We start from the raw sequence: 20,104 nt of genomic DNA, 5'->3' as shown, positions 1-20,104 counted from the left end.
GATCCACATAAGCAGCTGGCATGTGATGAGAAATGGGATCGATAAAGCCTTTCTGTGAAGCTACCAGATTGATGAAATAGAGGACCTGGCTGAGAAATGCCAAACAGCTCAATTCAGGGCCCAGGGCACATATTTCCTATTGCCTTCTTAACCACTGGACAAAGCAGGGAATGGCAACCTGGGAATCATCATAATCTAACCCCACCATGGTGCTGTTGGCTATAAGGCTCCCAGATTGCTTCACTGCTGCAGTCTCTTTCACTAAAAAAGACTACCAGGTATTCATGCTGCATGTGCTAACTGCTCAAGTCAACAGTTAAGTACCTGGCACTGGGAGAACACATTGGAGGATGGAAAGTAACTATCTGCTGGGGTCTGATGCTTGCCGATTAGTTGACAGGAAATGTGAACAAGGGAATTATTTGGAAGGTGGTCTTAGGTTCTTCACCTGATCACTGAAGAAAATATGACAGTCCTCTATGTAATGTGCAGAGGACCACACTTTGCCTTGGTTAGCTTGAAATAACTGCTACTTTTATCCAGAAGAACCACCACTTCCGGCTTTCAGTGCCAGTGTGGTGTAGTGGTTAAGAGCGGTAGTCTCGTAATCTGGGGAACCGGGTTCACGTCTCCGCTCCTCCACATGCAGCTGCTGGGTGACCTTGGGCTAGTCACACTTCTCTGAAGTCTCTCAGCCCCACTCACCTCACAGAGTGTTTGTTGTGGGGGAGGAAGGGAAAGGAGAATGTTAGCTGCTTTGAGACTCCTTCGGGTAGTGATAAAGCGGGATATCAAATCCAAACTCTTCTTCTTCTCTTCTTTTTGCTTAGAATCATTAATATGGATCAGTAACCTCTCGCTTTTTCCATAGTCATATGCAGAAAGGGTGGGTAAATCCACATTCTTATCATTCATAAACAACCCTTATAGTAAGAACTAAATGGGTGCTGTTGTGCTGCTTATAGCTAATCTGTGTTCACTGGGCTGTACACCACTGGGCTGTCAAGGTCAGCACAAAGGCAAAATGAGAACAAGATGTTTCTACCAGCAGTTTCTGGACATAGTATGAATTTATTCCATTCCCTACACTAGTTGGTGGGACACCCATTCCCCCATCCTTGTGTTTCTGATTAGTGTCCTAGCCATCCAATCTTCAGTTGCCCTCATTCTTTCATTCAGGTAATGGGGTCTCTTCCCATTCCAAAACCTGATGTATTGCACTCATTTCCATACTGTCACTATGGTAAAGAATGCCACCATTTTGTATGCAGAGAGCTTTGTACAGAGTTATTGTTAGTAGCCGGCATGAAGGGAATGTGAAGGGTAAGTTAACTCACAAAGAGTGGGAATTTGTGATTTTTTGGGGGGGTGGGGGACTGTTTTCATTTTTGAGAAATGTTTTGCCCGACCCAAATTGCTTTATGTGCCCTTTACAACTGGTGCAATAAATTATAGTTTATCATTACTCACCAAATCCAATTTGTAGTGATAAATCATTACAACGGTTAAGCAGAGGGCATACATGACTTAATCAATCTATATTTTAAAGAAAGCAAATGTGATTTTTATATACAATAATTTAAAGGTGGTGCTCTTGCATTCACCTTTTAAATTAACCAGGCCAAAGTTTAGTGTGTTGATTGCAAATTAGAAATCATAAATTAAACGGTTCACCATCAGACTAAAGTAAACTAAGGGGTAATTTGCACTGTTCTGTCTTAAAGAGGGAACACATATATTTACATTCTTCTGCCTGTTGGGAAACCTGAAGGAGTAAGTAGACTTCCATCAATGGACAGGACAGGCAAGAGGGTAGAGGGGCTTGCAGGAGGGACTCAATTACACAAATTAAGGATATTGACAAGCTGGGATGTGTGCAGAGGAGAGCAACTATGACGATCAAGGCCTGGAAACCAAGCCTTATGAGGAACAGTTGAGGGAGTTGAGTATGTTTAGTACGGGGCCATGATCGTATAGTGGTTAGTACTCTGCGTTGTGAGTATGTTTAGTACGGAAAAGAGGAGACTGAGAGGAGATATGATAGCCATCTTCAAATATCTAAAGGGCTGTCACATGGATGATGGAGCAAGTGTGTTTTCTTCTGCTCCAGACAGTAGGACCTGAACCAATTGTTTCTAGTTATAATAAAGGTGATTCTGACTAAACATCAGGAGATGGTAAGGTGGTAAGAGTTGTTCAACAGTGGAACAGACTCCCTCAGAAGGCAGTGAACCTTCATTGGAGGTTTTCAAGCAGAGGTTGGATGGCCAGCTGTCATGGATGCTTTAGTTGAGATTCCAGCATTTCCGGGGAATGGAGTAGATGTTCCTCAGGGTCTCTTCCAACTCTACAATTCTATGATTCTATAAAGTGGAACTTTGGCAGATACATTTTTGGCAGAAGAGGAAAAATAAAGAGCTGACCAAGCAATCACTGTAATTTGGCTGAAAGTCTATCCTGAATAGGTCAAGTCATATTTGTAGCTTCTGGGAGAAAGTGATAATCGGAAATCACATTCTGGAAGGTGGAATTTTAAATTCTCTGACTAATTATGCTCACACAGAAGTGAAAGGAGACTGGAATCTTGAAAGTATTTTGTCATAAGAGACACTTTATCTTAAGATAAAAGCGAGGGCTTCTTTAACAGTAATGCCTAACCATTATAGGATTAAGAAGACAAGCAGTGTGCTGCTGAAATTTTGCTGTCCTCTTTCCTTTTGCATTCGTGTCATGTGCAAAGTCTCTTATGAGATGAACTAATACAGCATGAACCACATCAAATACTAGATTTTACAATGTTCTTTGCTCACATATTTTTTTTCCCAATCTTAAAACTGGCATTAATGGTTTAGTTTACTGTGTTTGCTGTTCTTAGAGCCATTGTTTTGAACTAGATGGAGACCTGGATTTAAATTAGATTACCTTAGTGTAGTCATTATCTCTCAAGTTACTATTACAAAACCCCAAGCCAGGATTCCTGATATCCTGGTCCTAATAAATTGGGTATTAGACTATGTGCTGCTGCTATGTGAGGCTATGGATTCCCCTTCCTGGCATGACTATGGGGGTATTATGATGATCTCCTGCACTTCAAAATTTACCACGAGTGTTTGGGAGTGGTGAGACTAGAAATGTAATGGATAAATAAGAGTGCTCAGATATCATAACAACATGAGAATATCAGAAGAGCTTGCTGGATCAGGCCAGGGGCTCATCTAGGAGTATAGGAGTATAGCATCTAGATCAAGGGAAGTAATAGTGCCACTGTATTCTGCTCTGGTCAGACCTCACCTGGAGTACTGTGTCCAGTTCTGGGCACCACAGTTCAAGAAGGACACTGACAAACTGGAACGTGTCCAGAGGAGGGCAACCAAAATGGTCAAAGGCCTGGAAACGATGCCTTATGAGGAATGGCTAAGGGAGCTGGGCATGTTTAGCCTGGAGAAGAGGAGGTTAAGGGGTGATATGATAGCCATGTTCAAATATATAAAAGGAGGTCACATAGAGGAGGGAGAAAGGTTGTTTTCTGCTGCTCCAGAGAAGCGGACACGGAGCAATGGATCCAAACTACAAGAAAGAAGATTCCACCTAAACATTAGGAAGAACTTCCTGACAGTAAGAGCTGTTCGACAGTGGAATTTGCTGCCAAGGAGTGTGGTGGAGTCTCCTACTTTGGAGGTCTTTAAGCAGAGGCTTGACAACCATATGTCAGGAGTGCTCTGATTGTGTTTCCTGCTTGGCAGGGGGTTGGACTCGATGGCCCTTGTGGTCTCTTCCAACTCTATGATTCTATGATTCTATCTAGTCCACCATTTTTTCCTCGCACTGGGCAGCCAGAAGTACAAGAACACACTCCCGTCCGGTGGTTTCCAGCAACTGGTATTCAGAAGCATTCCTGCCTCCGGTGGCAGAGCATAGTCATCATGGCTACTAGCCATCAATAGCCTTCGCCTCCATGAATTTGTCTAAATCCTCATTCAGAAATTTCTTTATGCATCTCCTCCTCTCCCCATCAAGGCACATGTGGCTTGGGATTTGGAGTTCTGATGTGCAGAAAACATGACATTTAGAGAGGCTTGCGCTCCCAGCATTTCACACTGTGGATATAAATCACGGGGGCCCAACAACAGCAATGCAATTATTTTCATATTTTAAATCTTTTCCTAGATTTACTTTTCAGAACTGGGACCCCAAGGGTCATACAATAAAGAGCTGAGTGTAGTCTGGAGTCTCATCCTTGAATGTATTATAATGCAGAACATGTTTCTCAGAAAGAAGCACTTTATAGAGCCACCCTTTGAAATATGTGCCGTGTTGAAAAAATTTCTCCTTTATTAAAATGGCTCCGTAGTAAAAAGCACGAGTACGGGAGTGCAAGGGACATGAAATTCAAGATAATAACCGCAAACTATTCATCAGAACACTAGTAGATCAGAGTATAATATTACTCAGGTGAGGATGGGGCCGGCGAATGAAGGCTGACCTAATTTCTATTGTAATAAAAATTACAAGAGCAGGCCATTGCAACTTGGGTTCCCAATAAGCCAAATGCCTGACAAAAGCCAAACCACCCGACAGCCTAAAAGGGTGAGGGAATGTTTTGTCAGTCTTAGGAATGGAGAAAATCAAGAGCTGATCTTGATACCCTTGGGCAGTGGCTGAGTTGCTGTTTTCAGAATGAATGAATGAAATTGATGGCAATTTGGGTAGGTTGCAGCATTCACACAAAAATACCAACAAAACTCTGATATCCTTTGTGCTGGCAAGCTGATACTCTGCCCCAACACTCCTATACAGTGGTACCTCGGGTTAAGTACTTAATTCGTTCCGGAGGTCTGTTCTTAACCTGAAACTGTTCTTAACCTGAAGCACCACTTTAGCTAATGGGGCCTCCTGCTGCTGCCGCGCCGCCGGAGCACGATTTCTGTTCTTATCCTGAAGCAGAGTTCTTAACCTGAAACACTATTTCTGGGTTAGCAGAGTCTGTAACCTGAAGCGTATGTAACCTGAAGCATATGTAACCTGAGGTACCACTATACTGCCAAATTCTGCAAAATGATTGATATCTATCTTACCCATGCGTTTAGTTTAGCATGAAACACCTGCTATGAATTACTGTCTTCTAACTTGTGCCTCCTTTTTATTCTTTTCAACAGCGGAGGATGCATGTGGAGGGACAATGAGAGGATCCAGTGGCATTGTTTCTAGCCCAAATTTCCCTAATGAATACCACAATAATGCAGAGTGCACGTGGACCATTGTGGCCGAGCCTGGGGACACCATTTCACTCATTTTTACAGATTTTCAGATGGAAGAGAAATACGATTACCTGGAAATAGAAGGTTCTGAGCCACCAACTATATGGTGAGTGATTCATTGTTGTATGTTAACTTCTGCAAAATTGCCTCTGAGAAAATGCTACAGATCTTACAGAAATGCCTCTAACTTCCCTTGAAACCCCTAATGTTGTTTCATTTGTGCAGAACTATTGCTTTGAATGCCGATTTGTTGTGTAAATTGGAACTGTGTGATCAATGCCACTTGGAGAAATTTGGTGAAGCTTATTCAAATTAGCTAAATAATAATAATAATAATAATAATAATAATAATAATAATAATAATAATAATAATATATTTATACCCCGCCAATCTGGCTGGGCTTCCCCAGCCACTCTAGGCGGCTTCCAACAAAATACTAAAATACAGTAATCCATCAAACATTAAAAGCTTCCCTAAACAGGGCTGCCTTCAGATGTCTTCTAAAAGTCTGGTAGTTGTTGTTCTCTTTGACATCTGGTGGGTGCTACTACCAAGAAGGCCCTCTGCCTGGTTCCCTGTAACTTGGCTTCTCACAGGGAGGAAACTGCCAGAAGGCCCTCGGCGTTGGACCTCAGTGTCTGGGTAGAACGATGGGGGTGGAGATACTCCTTCAACATTGTGTTATGAGTTTGTGGCTGCCAGACTTCTATAATCTCTGGATCCAGCTATTGTTAAAAGCTAATCAAGCCAGGCTAGCTTCCTGATCCCCTGAGTCCAGGAGTTGCCTTGGTAATGTGTCATTAAGAGAACTGAGGATTAAGGGGGCTCTGTGCAAGACAGCAAATGGGTGGGTCTCAAGAAGGACAAAAGCCAGAGTTTTAGAGTTGAATTTGGCTGTGGTGTTATCTAGAAGTAAAGTATCAAGCTGGAAAGTCAGAGAGGCAGAGCAGCTGCAGCAGGTGATGCATTCTTGGAGATCATATTGGCTTCCCCTGTGCATCCTACTGTTTGAAGTGGTAACATCATGTTGCCTTATGGGTGGGCCAGCCCTGTCTAGGCTGGTATCCTTTTGTTTTCCTTCAGCAGCTTGTCCTATCTGTGTGCATATGGGGCATTTTGCTCAAATCACCCAAATGAAGTTAAAGCAGAGGGGCAAAATAATTAAGGGTGTGTGAAGTTATTTGTTGCAGGGAAGATTCTTACCTTGCCCTATTTCTTCTTCTTTCTTGCATCAACAAAGCAAAGAACAACAGCAACATTTGCTTTGGTGGTGCAGTTGCAACACAAGAACTCCGCCGCTTTTCCTACTTGATAGGGACACTTTAGGATAGAGACATCCCATTTTTCACATTGCAACTTACCATATTTTCCCGTCTATAAGACACCCCCATGTATAAGACGACCCCTATTTTTTTAGTCCAAAATTAAGAAATGAAATTTTAAACATTCCATGTATAAGACAACCCCCAATTCTATCCTTAAAAAAATTGGGGGAAATATAGTCTTATACATGGGGAAATATGGTATTTTTACTGATCTCAATATTGTATTTTTACATTGTTGCAACCTATTATGGAACCTTATGGTGAAGGGTGAGTAAGAAATCACTAATAATAATAATAATAATAATAATAATAATAATAATAATAATAATAATGCTGCATTACAGAAGTTGCCAGTAAAGGCACACACATTCTGCAATTGTAAGCCCCTTCATTTCCCAAGTGGTTTTGTGGGTTGAATCGTGACTCCTGAAACAGGTATCTGACAAATTTCAGCCCACCACTCATCATGCAGATCTGCAACATATTCTTGACCAAAGCTAAAGTTTTCTGGGGTGCTTTTAACCAAAGAAAAAGACATGTGTTGATTTGATCACATACCTCCTCTATCACATCTTATTTGACTCTAAAAATGGTCAGTTACTCAAATACAACTCAGTGCACATTTTCTGTACGTGTGTGTTCAGCAATCCTGGGTTGTGGTGTTTGGGGTGAACTGTTTTTATTACCATCAATCTAATGTATTACAGGATGCAAAACACCTCCATATTCTTGGCAAACAAAACAAAACAAAAACAAAGCAACACCCCAGCAGATTTCTAAAACTTAATTATCAGACAACTGCTAATGAGATTGACTTTCTCAGTACTCTCTTATGCTGATCCAATGGAGCAAACAAGAATCACTTAAAATAAAAGAAGCTAAGACTAGCTTTTTGGACACCAAAGGGGAGTGGTGGGGCAGAATCTGGTATCTTCCTCAACCACCCAAATAGCCAATCACATTTTAAAGAAGCGATGGGGAACCTCAGGCCTTCAGGCTAAAGTTGACCCCCCCGGCCTATGTAGTTAGGGGAACCATGGTATTTTCCTCAGGATATGTGTCTCCCAGCTCACACAAATCTTACTGTCCCTGCTCCATACTCTAAGTGTTTTTGCCTGGCTAGAATGTGTCACTGATTTATGATGGTGCCTCTTGTTAGCAAGGACAGAGGATGGTGGAGGTGTGTGCATATACTTTTTATGGCTAGAATGTAATTGCTGTAAAAAAGAGTCACATCTGTTGCTTCTGGTCTTGCCCACCACAGCATGATGTGGCCCCCCAAAAGGATGTCCAGGAAGAAATGGGGCCCTTGAGGTGAAAAAAGTTTTCCCATCCTTGGTGTACAGCTTACTTTGTGTGTTCATGGTCTGAGGGTTTCTCAGAATGAGAATTGTTTTGTAATTCCCAAAATTCATGTGAGCAGTTTCTTAAAATGCTGCTATCGGAGCCTTTACTGTTGGAATCAGAGGCACATTTTAAAGACAGGAGATAAAATTAGACACCTACAAGTTCAGAAATATATTTGCCTATATTTAGAAACATGTATGTATTGCTGATCAGTTTAGATTACTGAAACGGTGCGCAAATGATAATACCGTATGATGAATAATAAAAACAGAAAGCAATACAATAAAATGCAGTCGTACTGCACTCTGTCTAATCTCCACAGTGAGAAAGCAAGTGCACTAAACAATGTCAGCAATCCGGGGAATGCTTGGGTGAACAGGAAAGTCTTTAGCATATGCCAAAAACACAAAGCAGAGGGCAATGTACCGTATTTCTAAAAGGAGGCCGCTCAACATGGCAGATGCTCCTACACTGAAAATGTACAATTTGTACTCGGCTATTGTATAGTTCAAGGTTGGGTTCCTTTTCTTTCCCTTGCAGTGCTAAGTACTTAGGACAGATCTTAATTATGTCATTAACTCTAAAAGCACAATTAGATTGTCTCAGATCTGTGTCGAACCTCTTCTCCAACTTGCTCCATATGAGATGGTTGACAAAGGCTATGCCAGTCTTCTGTGTTGTTGTTTTAAGGGATTTATTTTTAAGATGAAATAATCTTACACTCTATGGCGCATATATTACCCAGCTGTGGTAAACATTGGTTTCACTTCTCAAACAGGGAATATCAATTATGATTGATTACTCACCTGCCGTGTTTATCAGTCTTGTGCTAGATTGCCTCCAGGAGATGCAGAGGGGTTTCAATGTACCACTAGTTTTTCAGGGTGCTACATACAGAGTGGGATTTTAATAAATAATACATTTGAAAAATAATTCAGAGGGAAACATGGGTTAAGAAGGGAGTCCATTGTCTCAGTGGCTGAGTGCATTTTTAAAAAACATGTCATAAGTAGCCAATCCAGCACATTTAGTTATTCCTAATGACAATAGTAATATAAAAATAGTTCCATATCTCTGCTACAAAAACCTTCAGGAATAATGAAAATTCGTGTTAGTTTTAGTAGGAAAAAATGTCCTTGGCTACACTATGAGTTATGCCCACTAGTTAGAGTGGCTATTGTCATTGGTGCTAAGGCAGTTACTTACAGCACAGCCACTTTAAAATATAACTTTATCTGATATTTTTTATTTTTATTTCTTTCCCCCTTCCCCCGTACATAAAAAGGCCACTTTGTAGAATTTTCTTCAAAAATGATCCAACATTCTTTTGTGACAGTCACCCCCTGCCCAATGCCCTGAAATGACACTGGGGACTCAGCTAGATTGATAAAGAAAAAGCATTTTATATGTGTTGTATGTGCGATACAACACTGTGACACCAGATGGCGCTGTAGAGTCCCATCTTTCCCTACTGGACTGAAATCCTTCATTGGTGTGTCTAGATCCAGCCTGGGCATTATTCAACTATGTTAAGAGTAGATGTACAGAAAATAACGAACCTAACTTAGTTATGTTCATTAATTTCAGTGGGTCAGCTCTGAGTAAAACATGGTTGAATCCTTGCCATGATGGCTATGTTTTATCTCCACTGAGAGAGGCAGTGTACCTCTGAATAACTGTTGTTGGAAATCACAAGTGCAGAGAGTGATATTGCATTCATATCCTGCTTGCAGAGCTTTTCACAGGTGTCAGGTTGGCTGCTGTGACTAGATGGGCCATTCGTCTGATCCAAGAGACTCTTCTTTTGTTCATATGCAGTGTGGAAGATGCAAAATGGTGGCACAGGGTTTCTGCTGTTAACTTCCAATAGCGGCAAAACATTGTGTGTGTGTGTGTGTGTGTGTGTGTGTGTGCGTAAGAAGTCTTGCTACAGCCTCTGCTAATATTTAGCCCCACTCCCAAGAAACTGTTGTAGAGGGGGTTTTTTTGCCCTTAGGTGAAATTTAGTGTAATAGTCCCTCCTTCTCTTCCCAGAAATGTGATGCAGAATGTTGAGAGGCCATCAGCACACAGCTCTGCATCAAAACACATTTCTTGAACTTTTCAAATTACGACACAAAATCTATTACAGAAAGGGACAGACCTGTAGTTCAGTGGTATAGCCCATACGATGTTAGAATTCCTGCATCATGGTTGCAGTCATGGGATTATTGTCTTTCACATGACGGTATATGTTTTGACTTCACAGAGTGGGAAGTGACAGAGACAGAATGTTTGTGTTATTGTGTTCCATGAAGTGGGACTATTGTCCTCTGTTCTATTTTTCTCTTTGCTGTCTGATGCTAGAGAGAGAGGGAGCCATGTTGCAGTGCTCCATGTGTGTTTATATGTAAATAAAGTAGATTAGCCAAAATGCTGAGTTGCTGAAGTCTGTTACGCAACTGTGCAAACTCTGCGGATCCCTAAGTGTGCCGGTGTTGGTTGGCATTGGTCACTGTGATGTTCGGGCAGAAGAAAGCTTTTGAAGCTCCTGAACGATCGACCAGGAGGGAGAGAACATTCCAGTTGGACATGTGTCTCTGCCAGGGTCCTACTTGAGTGTAGGCTGAACTCCTGACATACATATGATCCTGGGTTAAACCTATAGCATTTCTAGTTTCAAAAGAATCTGAACTAGAAAGGCTGGGAAAGGCTGTTGACTGAGTCCTTGGAAAGCCACTGTCAGTGAGTGGGCTGGGCCAGACAAACTAACAGTTCTACTTTTTTTGTTCTTACCTATCACACCTCTCAATGACTTTCAGGTGAATTTTCCCTACTGGAAAGTATTATATTTTGAGGTGATATCAACACTCCATCTGCAGTGCTTGATCTATAACTGTGCCACTCATTGCAAGACATCACTTGAATTTTCAGTCATTTAGCAATGAACCTCCCCTTGTGAATTGGCTTGACATTTTTTCTCTAATAAGTAACCTGAAGACATTGTAAGAGCGAGTAAATTCACTGGAATCGTTCCAATGTAGATATAGATAATAGATGTTACAGCCATTGTACAGCTGAAGGTATTTTAAACTGTTTCAGTTTTAATGAGTGTGTACATCAATAATAATTTCTGCTACCACTTAAGTGAGTTAATTAGCAGCAATGAAAGGATTCAGATTTATCAGTGGTTGTTCATGCTGCTAAATTGCTTATACCTATCAGTGGTTTAATTCTTTTAATACTAGAATCCATTCCTGCCATTAATGGGATAACACAAATAACATAAAAACAATATTAATCAGTCAGATTACTAAATCTTCATTTGCCTTTCCTTCAACAATTCTGTATAGTTAATCTGACGCTTGAAAAAAAAAGACCTAGTCTTTGTTTTGCCCATCCCCCCCCCACCCTCAGATGGAAGAAGATTTATGTTTAAATAACTGAACAGAATAAACATACAAAGATGGAAATGCTTCTATTACCAAAGTGCAAACTATAATATAAAAGTAAAGAATTAAAATGCTAATTTAATAATTGCTAATTCAAAGAGCAGTTTGAAGAAGCATTCTTCCCCAAGCTTGTCACTCATATTGTGGAATTAGACTGATGTGCTTGGTGATGCCAAAGCACCTCTCCATATGCCAGGGAAAAATAGATCGACAAAACTTAATTAGCAGAGATTTGTTAATTAGATTCACCATGTTAATACTTTTTATCCCTTTATAATAGTATGGAGGTTCATCTCCTAATAGCTATGGTGATTATATATGCACAGGATACTCTATATCAAAGGCTAAAGCCAAGATGTTATTTCACTTTAGGAGACTGGTCCAATTAAAAAACAAATAATAAGATTATAGAGTTTTGTCCAGACAATAATAGCTTTGAGCTTCTGTCTTAAACTTCATTTACATATTGCATATTCTGACTTAAAAGAATGGTGTTTGTTGAATATATATATATATATATATATATATATATATATATATATATATGTCAACTAAGGAAGAAATTTCTTGAATAATAGAGATCAAAGACAATACTAAATCCAGCATAATGTCAGCCATGCTTAAATATTTGCACTTTGTTCATTGTCAGCATTCGTGACTATTCTCCTGGCAAACCTTTTTCTTCTTTTTGGGAATTACGTTCAGAATATTATCATGGGGAGCTGGTCACGTGTGGAGTTGTTGAAAATGAACAATATGATTTTTGCACAGTATAATTGAACCCACTTCATCGGTTTCATGAAGTGTTTTCAACATCATCATGAGAAACCACTCTTACAATTGTATCACCATGCTTGTCTTTTGAGCCAATATAAAATAAATAAATAAATGAGTTCACCACCATAACAAACTGCATGTGAAAATGCCTTAAAGTAGGATTAGCCCAACATTATTTTACTGACCTGACCAGCTGAAACATTTTTGTCAGTTAGCCGGCCTGAAAAGCCACTAAACTCAAGATTCTGCTAGGCTCTGCCTAGAACCCTTAAGGTCCTGTCTTGGTTCCTCACACACGCTTAGGAACGTTACCCTCCCCCCCCCGGCACAAGATTTCCCTTGAGCATGCTTATAATGCCACTTTTGGGTTTTTTTCCAGTGGCCCTATTTTGTCTGCAATCCCGCTGGCACTCTCCAGCTTGCACTCACTATTAGAAAGTGTGGTCAATAAATAGAGCATGAAGATGCTATGCTGTTCTTGTATGTCATTTGTGCTTGGCTTATAAGCTGGGGTAGATGGAAGGACCTTAGTTCATTGGTAGAGCTTCTACTTTGCATGCACAAGGCCCCAAATTCAATTCCTGGTTTCTCCAGATAGCAGACACAAAGGGGGCAACTTTAACTTTTTATTCTTTGGCCTAAAAATAAAAAATAAAAAAATCTTCCTCTGAAATTGCTGTTAGCATTAGGAAGAAGTCTCCCGTTGGCACCAGTTCCATATCTTGTAGAAATTTACTATAATTTTCAGTATTTAGTTGAAACTAACTTAGCCATTGGGGGCAGAAGAAGAGGAGCTTGGATTTGATATCCCGCTGCTGCCCAGGAAGACTCCCCTGTGGTGAGTGCCTGAGGGCCCTGCTCTTGCCACTTACCATCTGGCCTGGGGCGGGGCCTGAAGCCTCACAAGGACTGCTTGCTGCTTGCTGCCTGCTGCCCAGGGTGGGGCCTCACAAGGATGGTTGTTGCCACCGGTGCTGCTACTGCCCAGGAGGACCCGGAGGGGTGCAGAGTTCTTTTTAACATGTTGTGGTTTTTTTTTTAAAAAAAATTTCCTTTCTCTTTAGATTTTTATATATGGGGGTGGGATGGATGTTTGGGTGGGCTTGGGAATTTGTTAGATTTTGATGAATTTGTAATTTTTGCAGTTTTTATTTGTATTGTTTTATTGTTTTCTGGGTTGTTTTTGTTTTTTGTTTTTATTGTTTTAAGGTTTTATTGTTTTAGGCTGCAAAAGAATAACATTAATTGCCATCAATGGAGGCTACTATGAGGCCTGGGATTGCTACCGTGGAGAGGCGAGGAAGGTATGGCGGTGGGGGCAGATGTTATAGGCGAAGAGGATTGAGATATGGATATGCTCGTACCCCTTCCAATCTGCGCCCCATCCCAAGGGACGAGGGTAGGGTGAGCAAGGGGCCAACTTCTGGGTTAGCGCCATCGGCAATGGCGGAGTTCCTCTGACCGAGAGGAACCCGCTCCGTGAAAATCGGGTCTTGCCGCCGCGGCGAAGGCGGAGACCCTTCAAAAATCCCAGGCGGAGGAAGCCTGGGAACGTGGGATTTGGCTGACACCAAGAGCGCCTCCCCTACTCACGGGGAAACCCTTTTTTGGGGTCCCAAAGCAAAGTGGGGTGAGTGGCGCTACTTTTACGGGGTGAAGCCGCACAGCCGTTGCCGGAGAGCGCTGACTTTTTCCTGTGGACAATTGGACTCTCAACAACTACCCGTGAGTAGAACGGAAAATTGGACTACGAAACATTTTAATTTGGCACCGAAGCGGGAAGGTTCTAAACAGGAAGTCCGCCTTCCGCTTTTGTAAATAGATTGAAGCAAAATTTGGCTAGCTAAAGTCTGGAAAGTCGTATATAAAGGACTAAATTTCCTTCAATTAAAACTACCAAAACCCCTCTTGGAAGCAGGAGAAGAGGAGGGGGAATTTTAGATTGTTTAAGCCTGCAGGAGATAGAGTAAAGAAAGATAAATTTCCACCGTCTCAAACCTGGGAACGGGGTGTCAGAGACAGACGTTTTGAGGAAGTTCATTGACTGTGAATGAAACGTCTTTTGACAGATAGTTAAAAAAGAGAAACATATTGATTCCAACGTTGCCTTTTGCATTTAAAAGAAACAAAATATTTGAAAAATGAAAGTAATTTTCTTTTGCTGGACCTGCTTTTAAAAGATGGATACAAATAGAAATTGTCTCCTCTAGAGGGAGCTTGTTAAACTGTTGCTGGAGTCGATCTGGGGAATTCCACAGCTGTGGAGATTAAGGATTGTGAGACCAGACTTTGACCTTGGACAAGAATGTGCCTAGAAGAAGTTTTGGTGCTTGCTTTTTGCAAGACAAGCGCTTTGTTGGAGCAGCTGCATGAGAAGATGGATTTGATGACTGTTGCAGTCAGTAATTTTCGACAAACAGTGAATACGCATATAGAAACCATTCAGGAACCAACCCAGGAATCTGCTTTGACAGGGCAAATGCAGAAGATAATGGAGGAGGCTGTTGTTGAACCTCAACTAACACAAATGGAGAGACCCGAGGCCCTGCAGGAGCATAAGCTGCAGTCTTTGAAGACTGAACCTGGAGAAAGTCAGATTTGGAGAGATGGAGTACTGTTTGGTTTGGAGATGGGAAGTTGGATGGATCCCCCTATGCAGGGCCGTTTCGGCTCTTGGGATTTGGTTTTGGGCCAGGGGGGGTCTGGAGTTGTGGGGGCTCTTAACTTTGGAGGGACTTTGAAACATGCTTTCAAATACTTTTTGGATTACAATGCTGACTGTGGAGAATGGGCTGACCTGTCGAGGGGGGATGGAGATATTGTTGGGCTGGAGTCTCCCCGAGACCTACTCCTCAATGAGAAAGGAAAGAAATTAAGAAAAAGATCAACAAAAGACAAAGTAAAGTGCAGGTATAAACAAGAAGAAGATCTGCAGAAGGGACATGGAAAAGACTTAAGAGCCTCGGACACAAGATCACCAGGTTGATGGACTAGATGGAATGGATAGAAAGGACTGACATAACCCGAGACCAGGAAGAAGAGACACTGGATGAAGATTGGAAGAAAGTTTTTAAAAATTCATTTTGAGAAATAGTGTAAAATTAATGAGTGTTAGGAAAAATGTTGAAATGAAACTATTTGGCTTTAGTAGAAACGATATAAGGAGTTATGTATAAATAAGTATTAAGTTTAAGTTTTAAGGCTTTTTATGGTAAGATAAGGTTAAAATAAATTAAGGTAATTTAATGACAGAATACAGTGAAAGATGGAAAGGATTTGCTGAGTTAATTAATAGGTTAGACCATTAAGATAAATTATAGAATAAAAATTGAGAAAGATGGAAAGAATTTGCTGAAACAATTAATTGAATTAGAATACAAAAAGGGAGGTGTGAGGAGGTCGATGAAACAAGTAAATGAAAGATAAAGATATGGAATATGGATGTGTGTTTTAATGTTATTGTTCTTTTTTTGCTGTATTGTTGTATTGTTTTTTATGCTTTCTTTTCTTTATGTATTGTAATGTATGTCCTGTTAAATTTTTTTGTTGTTTTCTTTTTTTCTTTTTTCTGTAATCTTTAAACTTCTAATAAATATCATTAAAAAAAAGGGTAGGGTGAGCAAGGATTATTCACCTCTGTCACTGGTGCTGTGCAATGCCAGGTCTATAGGTAATAAAACCACCACCCTGTGAGATTTCTTTATCTCGACCTGGCTTGTGTGACAGAGACCTGGGTGCACGAAGGGGCAACAGTTACCTTACAAGAGATGGCGCCCCTGGGTTTCTCCGTCCTCCACCAGTCGCGGACTGTGGGCCGGGGGGGGGAGGGGTGGCACTATTAATCCGGGAAGATTGTCCTTTCAGTAATAATAATAATAATAATAATAATAATAATAATAATAATAATAATAATAATTTATTATTTATACCCCGCCCATCTGGCTGGGCCTCCCCAGCCACTCTGGGCGGCTTCCATAAAAACCAAAAATACAGTAAAATGTCACAGGTTAAAAACTTCCCTGAACAGGGCTGCCTTAAGATGTCTCCTGAATGTCAGATAGTTGTTTATCGCTTTGACATCTGCTGGAAGGGTGTTCCACAGGGCGGGCGCCACTACCGAGAAGGCCCTCTACCTGGTTCCCTGTAGCTTTGCTTCTCGCAGTGAGGGAACCGCCAGAAGGCCCTCGGCGCTGGACCTCAGCGTCCGGGCAGACTGATGGGGGTGGAGACGCTCCTTCAGGTATACTGGACCGAGGCCGTTTAGGGCTTTAAAGGTCAGCACCAACACTTTGAATTGTGCTCGGAAACGTACTGGGAGCCAATGCAGGTCTTTCAAGACCGGTGTTATATGGTCTCGGCGGCCGCTCCCAGTCACCAGTCTAGCTGCCGCATTCTGGATTAGTTGTAGTTTCCGCGTCACCTTCAAAGGTAGCCCCACGTAGAGCGCATTGCAGTAGTCCAAGCGGGAGATAACCAGAGCATGCACCACTCTGGCGAGACAGTCCGCAGGCAGATAGGGTCTCAGCCTACGTACCAGATGGAGCTGGTAAACAGCTGCCCTGGACACAGATTTGACCTGTGCCTCCATGGACAGCTGTGAGTCCAAAATGACTCCCAGGCTGCGCACCTGGTCCTTCAGGGGCACAGTTACCCCATTCAGGACCAGGGAATCCTCCACACCTGCCCGCCTCCTATCCCCCAAAAACAGTACTTCTGTCTTGTCAGGATTCAACCTCAATCTGTTAGCCGCCATCCATCCTCCAACCGCCTCCAGACACTCACACAGGACCTTCACCGCCTTCACTGGTTCTGATTTAAAAGAGAGGTAGAGCTGGGTGTCATCCGCATACTGATGAACACCCAGCCCAAACCTCCTGATGATCTCTCCCAGCGGCTTCATATAGATGTTAAAAAGCATGGGGGAGAGGACAGAACCCTGAGGCACCCCACAAGTGAGGGCCCAAGGGTCTGAACACTCATCCCCCACCAACACTTTCTGAACACGGCCCAGGAGGAAGGAGCGGAACCACTGTATAACAGTGCCCCCAGCTCCCAGCCCCTCAAGACGGTCCAGAAGGATGCTATGGTCGATGGTATCAAACGCCGCTGAGAGATCCAGCAGAACTAGGAAACAGCTCTCACCTTTGTCCCTAGCCCGCCGGAGATCATCAACCAGTGCGACCAAGGCAGTTTCAGTCCCATGATGAGGCCTGAATCCCGACTGGAAGGGATCCAAATGGTCCGCTTCTTCCAGGCGTGCCTGGAGTTGTTCAGCAACCACTCGCTCAATCACCTTGCCCAGGAATGGAAGATTTGAGACTGGGCGATAGTTGGCCATCGTGGCCGCATCTAAAGATGGTTTTTTAAGAAGCGGTTTAATAACCGCCTCTTTCAGCGGGTCTGGGAAGGCTCCCTCACGGAGGGAAGCATTCACCACCCCACGAAGCCCATCGCCCAGTCCTTCCCAGCTAGCTTTTATAAGCCAGGATGGGCAAGGATCCAGGAGACAGGTGGTTGGTTTCACTCGTCCAAGCAGCCTGTCCACATCCTCGGAGGTAACAGATTGAAATTGATCCCACTCAACTTGACTAGACAGAACTCTAGCACTCTCCCGCCCCGGCCCTGCTCCCACGGTGGAGTCTACTTCTTCCCGAATCTGGGCGATTTTATCTGCAAAAAACTTTGCAAAATCATTGCAGGAGAACATGTGGCCCGTACTGGGCCCCGATGTTGCAGGTGGTTCCGCTAAATTGTGAACCACCTGAAAAAGTCTCCTGCTGCTGTTTTCTGCAGATGCAATAGAGGCGGTGAAGAAATTCTTCTTCGCCGTCGCTATCGCCACTTGGTAGGCTCGACGTTGAGCTCTAACCTGTGTCCGGTCAGATTCAGAATGAGTTATCCGCCACCGGCGCTCTAGCCGTCTCAACGATTGTTTCATTGCCCTCAGATCCATGGAAAACCACGGGGCTGTCCGGGCTCCATGCAATCGGAGAGGGCGCTTCGGAGCCAAACAGTCAATAGCCCTGGTTAACTCCACATTCCAGCGGGCCACCAGGGAATCGGCTGAAAGGCCATCAACATGGGATAAAGCATCCCCTACCACTCTCTGGAAACCATTTGGATCCATTAAGTGGCGGGGGCGGACCATCCGAATTGGTCCCACCTCCCTGCAGAGGGGATGGGTCGCAGAGAAGTCCAGTTGCACCAGGAAGTGATCTGACCATGGCACTTCTTTCATTTCGCTTTTACTTAGTGTCAGATCACCAACATCCATAGAGGTAAACACCAGGTCCAAGGCATGTCCACGGCTATGGGTTGGGCCAGACTTATTCAGGGACAGCCCCATGGAGGCCATGCTTTCCACGAAGTCCCGAGCGGCCCCTTGTAAGGTCGTGTCGGCATGGATGTTAAAATCCCCTAGGACGACCAGGCTAGGTGTCTCCAGGAGAACATCCGCCACGACCTGAAGCAGCTCGGGCAGGGAATCCTTGGTGCAGCGGGGAGGTCGGTACACCAAAAGGAATCCTGTACTGCCCCTATTGCCCAACTTCCAGAACATGCACTCAGAAAACTGGGTCTTCCCAATAGGACGCCTGGTGCAAACTAATGACTTCCTAAAAATCACTGCACCCCCCCTCCCCGCCCACGTGACCTGGGTTGCTGTGCGTAAGAGAAACCTGGTGGACAAGCAGTGGCAAGGACAGGCCCATCTGCTTCATCCAACCAAGTCTCTGTTACACATGCCAGGTCAAATCCTCCATCCATGATCAAGTCATGGATGGCAGTGGTCTTACGAATCATTGACCTGGCATTGCACAGCAGCACCTTCAGGTCACGTGGGTATCCCTTGCTGATTCTAGTATCCATCCGGACAGGACCAGACCCGGAGGCAGGGATAGTCCTCAGACAACGACTAAACCTGCCTCCTCTGTAATGACATGGTCTGGTCTTAGCGTAACTCCTCCTCCTACCCGTGATCACTGAGATCGGTTGTCCCAGTGCATCCCCCCCTGTGGAACATGCCCCAGCCATTTTGTGGGCTGGGGCCCACTCCCCGGCAGCCCTGAACCCTCCCCCTAAAAACAAAATAACACCTTAAACAAACAAACAAAACCAATAAAACAATACAAACAAAAAAATGTAAAAATTACAAAAACATAAGGACTGCGTGGGCTCTACCATCGCCATTAATCCCCGGCATTGAATGTGTTGGCCTAGTGTGGGGTTCCGAGGAGAGCTTGGCTGTCTGGCTGGTGTACCGGCCACCTAGCGCACCAGCAGCCACCCTGTCAGGCCTATTGGAGGCGGTGGCCTGCTGGGCCTTGGAGTTCCCTAACCTATTGGTATTGGGGGACTTTAACATCCATGCTGATGCCACTCCCTCCTCACAGGCTCTGGACCTGGTGTCTTCCATGGCGACACTAGGGCTCTCCCAGTTTGTTTTGGGCCCCACACATCAAGCAGGCCACACGCTGGATTTGATCTTTGGCGTAGGTATAGATGTGATCATGTCTCCTTCGATGAAGGTGCCATGGTCTGATCACTACGCTCTGAAAGCCAGGATTGTCTTTCCACCCCCACCCTGCTTAGGTGGCGAGCCGATTTGGGCTCGCCCGCAGAGGCTGATGGACCCTGATAGATTCTGCCAAGCCTTGTGGGACCTTGCTTCCCCTGGCGACTCATTGACTGAGCTTGTTGAGGGCTGGAATACCCAGCTCCTGGCAGCCATCAATGAGATCGCACCTAAGCACCCTCTGCGACCCCGCAGAAACCGGGCTCCCTGGTTTACCGAGAGCTCCGTAAAATGAAGCGGGACCTCAGACGGCTAGAGCGAGTATGGCGGGGTGCCCATGACGGAGCCTCAAGAGCATCTTATAGGGCTTTTATGAAAACATACGAGATGGCAGTGAAGGCTGCTAAGAAGTCATACTTCTCGGCCTCCATTGCATCCGCTAGCTCTCGCCC

The 20,104-nt window shown here is 43.6% G+C and overlaps 1 protein-coding gene across 5 annotated transcripts in view; it reads left to right on the top strand.

Annotated features, from left to right (window-relative positions):
- CSMD3 (CUB and Sushi multiple domains 3) overlaps positions 1 to 20,104 on the top strand; it is a 607,508-nt gene that overhangs the window by 197,148 nt on the left and 390,256 nt on the right. For all 5 annotated transcript variants that reach the window (XM_081204227.1, XM_081204230.1, XM_081204229.1 and 2 more), the window contains exon 5: positions 5,157 to 5,364. In XM_081204227.1, the coding sequence (XP_081060353.1) occupies positions 5,157 to 5,364 (208 nt within the window). The remainder of the gene's footprint in view (positions 1 to 5,156; positions 5,365 to 20,104) is intronic.

The sequence above is a fragment of the Podarcis bocagei genome (genome assembly GCF_964188305.1).
Source record: "Podarcis bocagei genome assembly, chromosome: 8".
Taxonomy (NCBI): Eukaryota; Metazoa; Chordata; class Lepidosauria; order Squamata; family Lacertidae; genus Podarcis; species Podarcis bocagei.
Note: the sequence above shows the minus strand (reverse complement) of the source record. Positions and strands in the feature narration are given on the sequence as shown.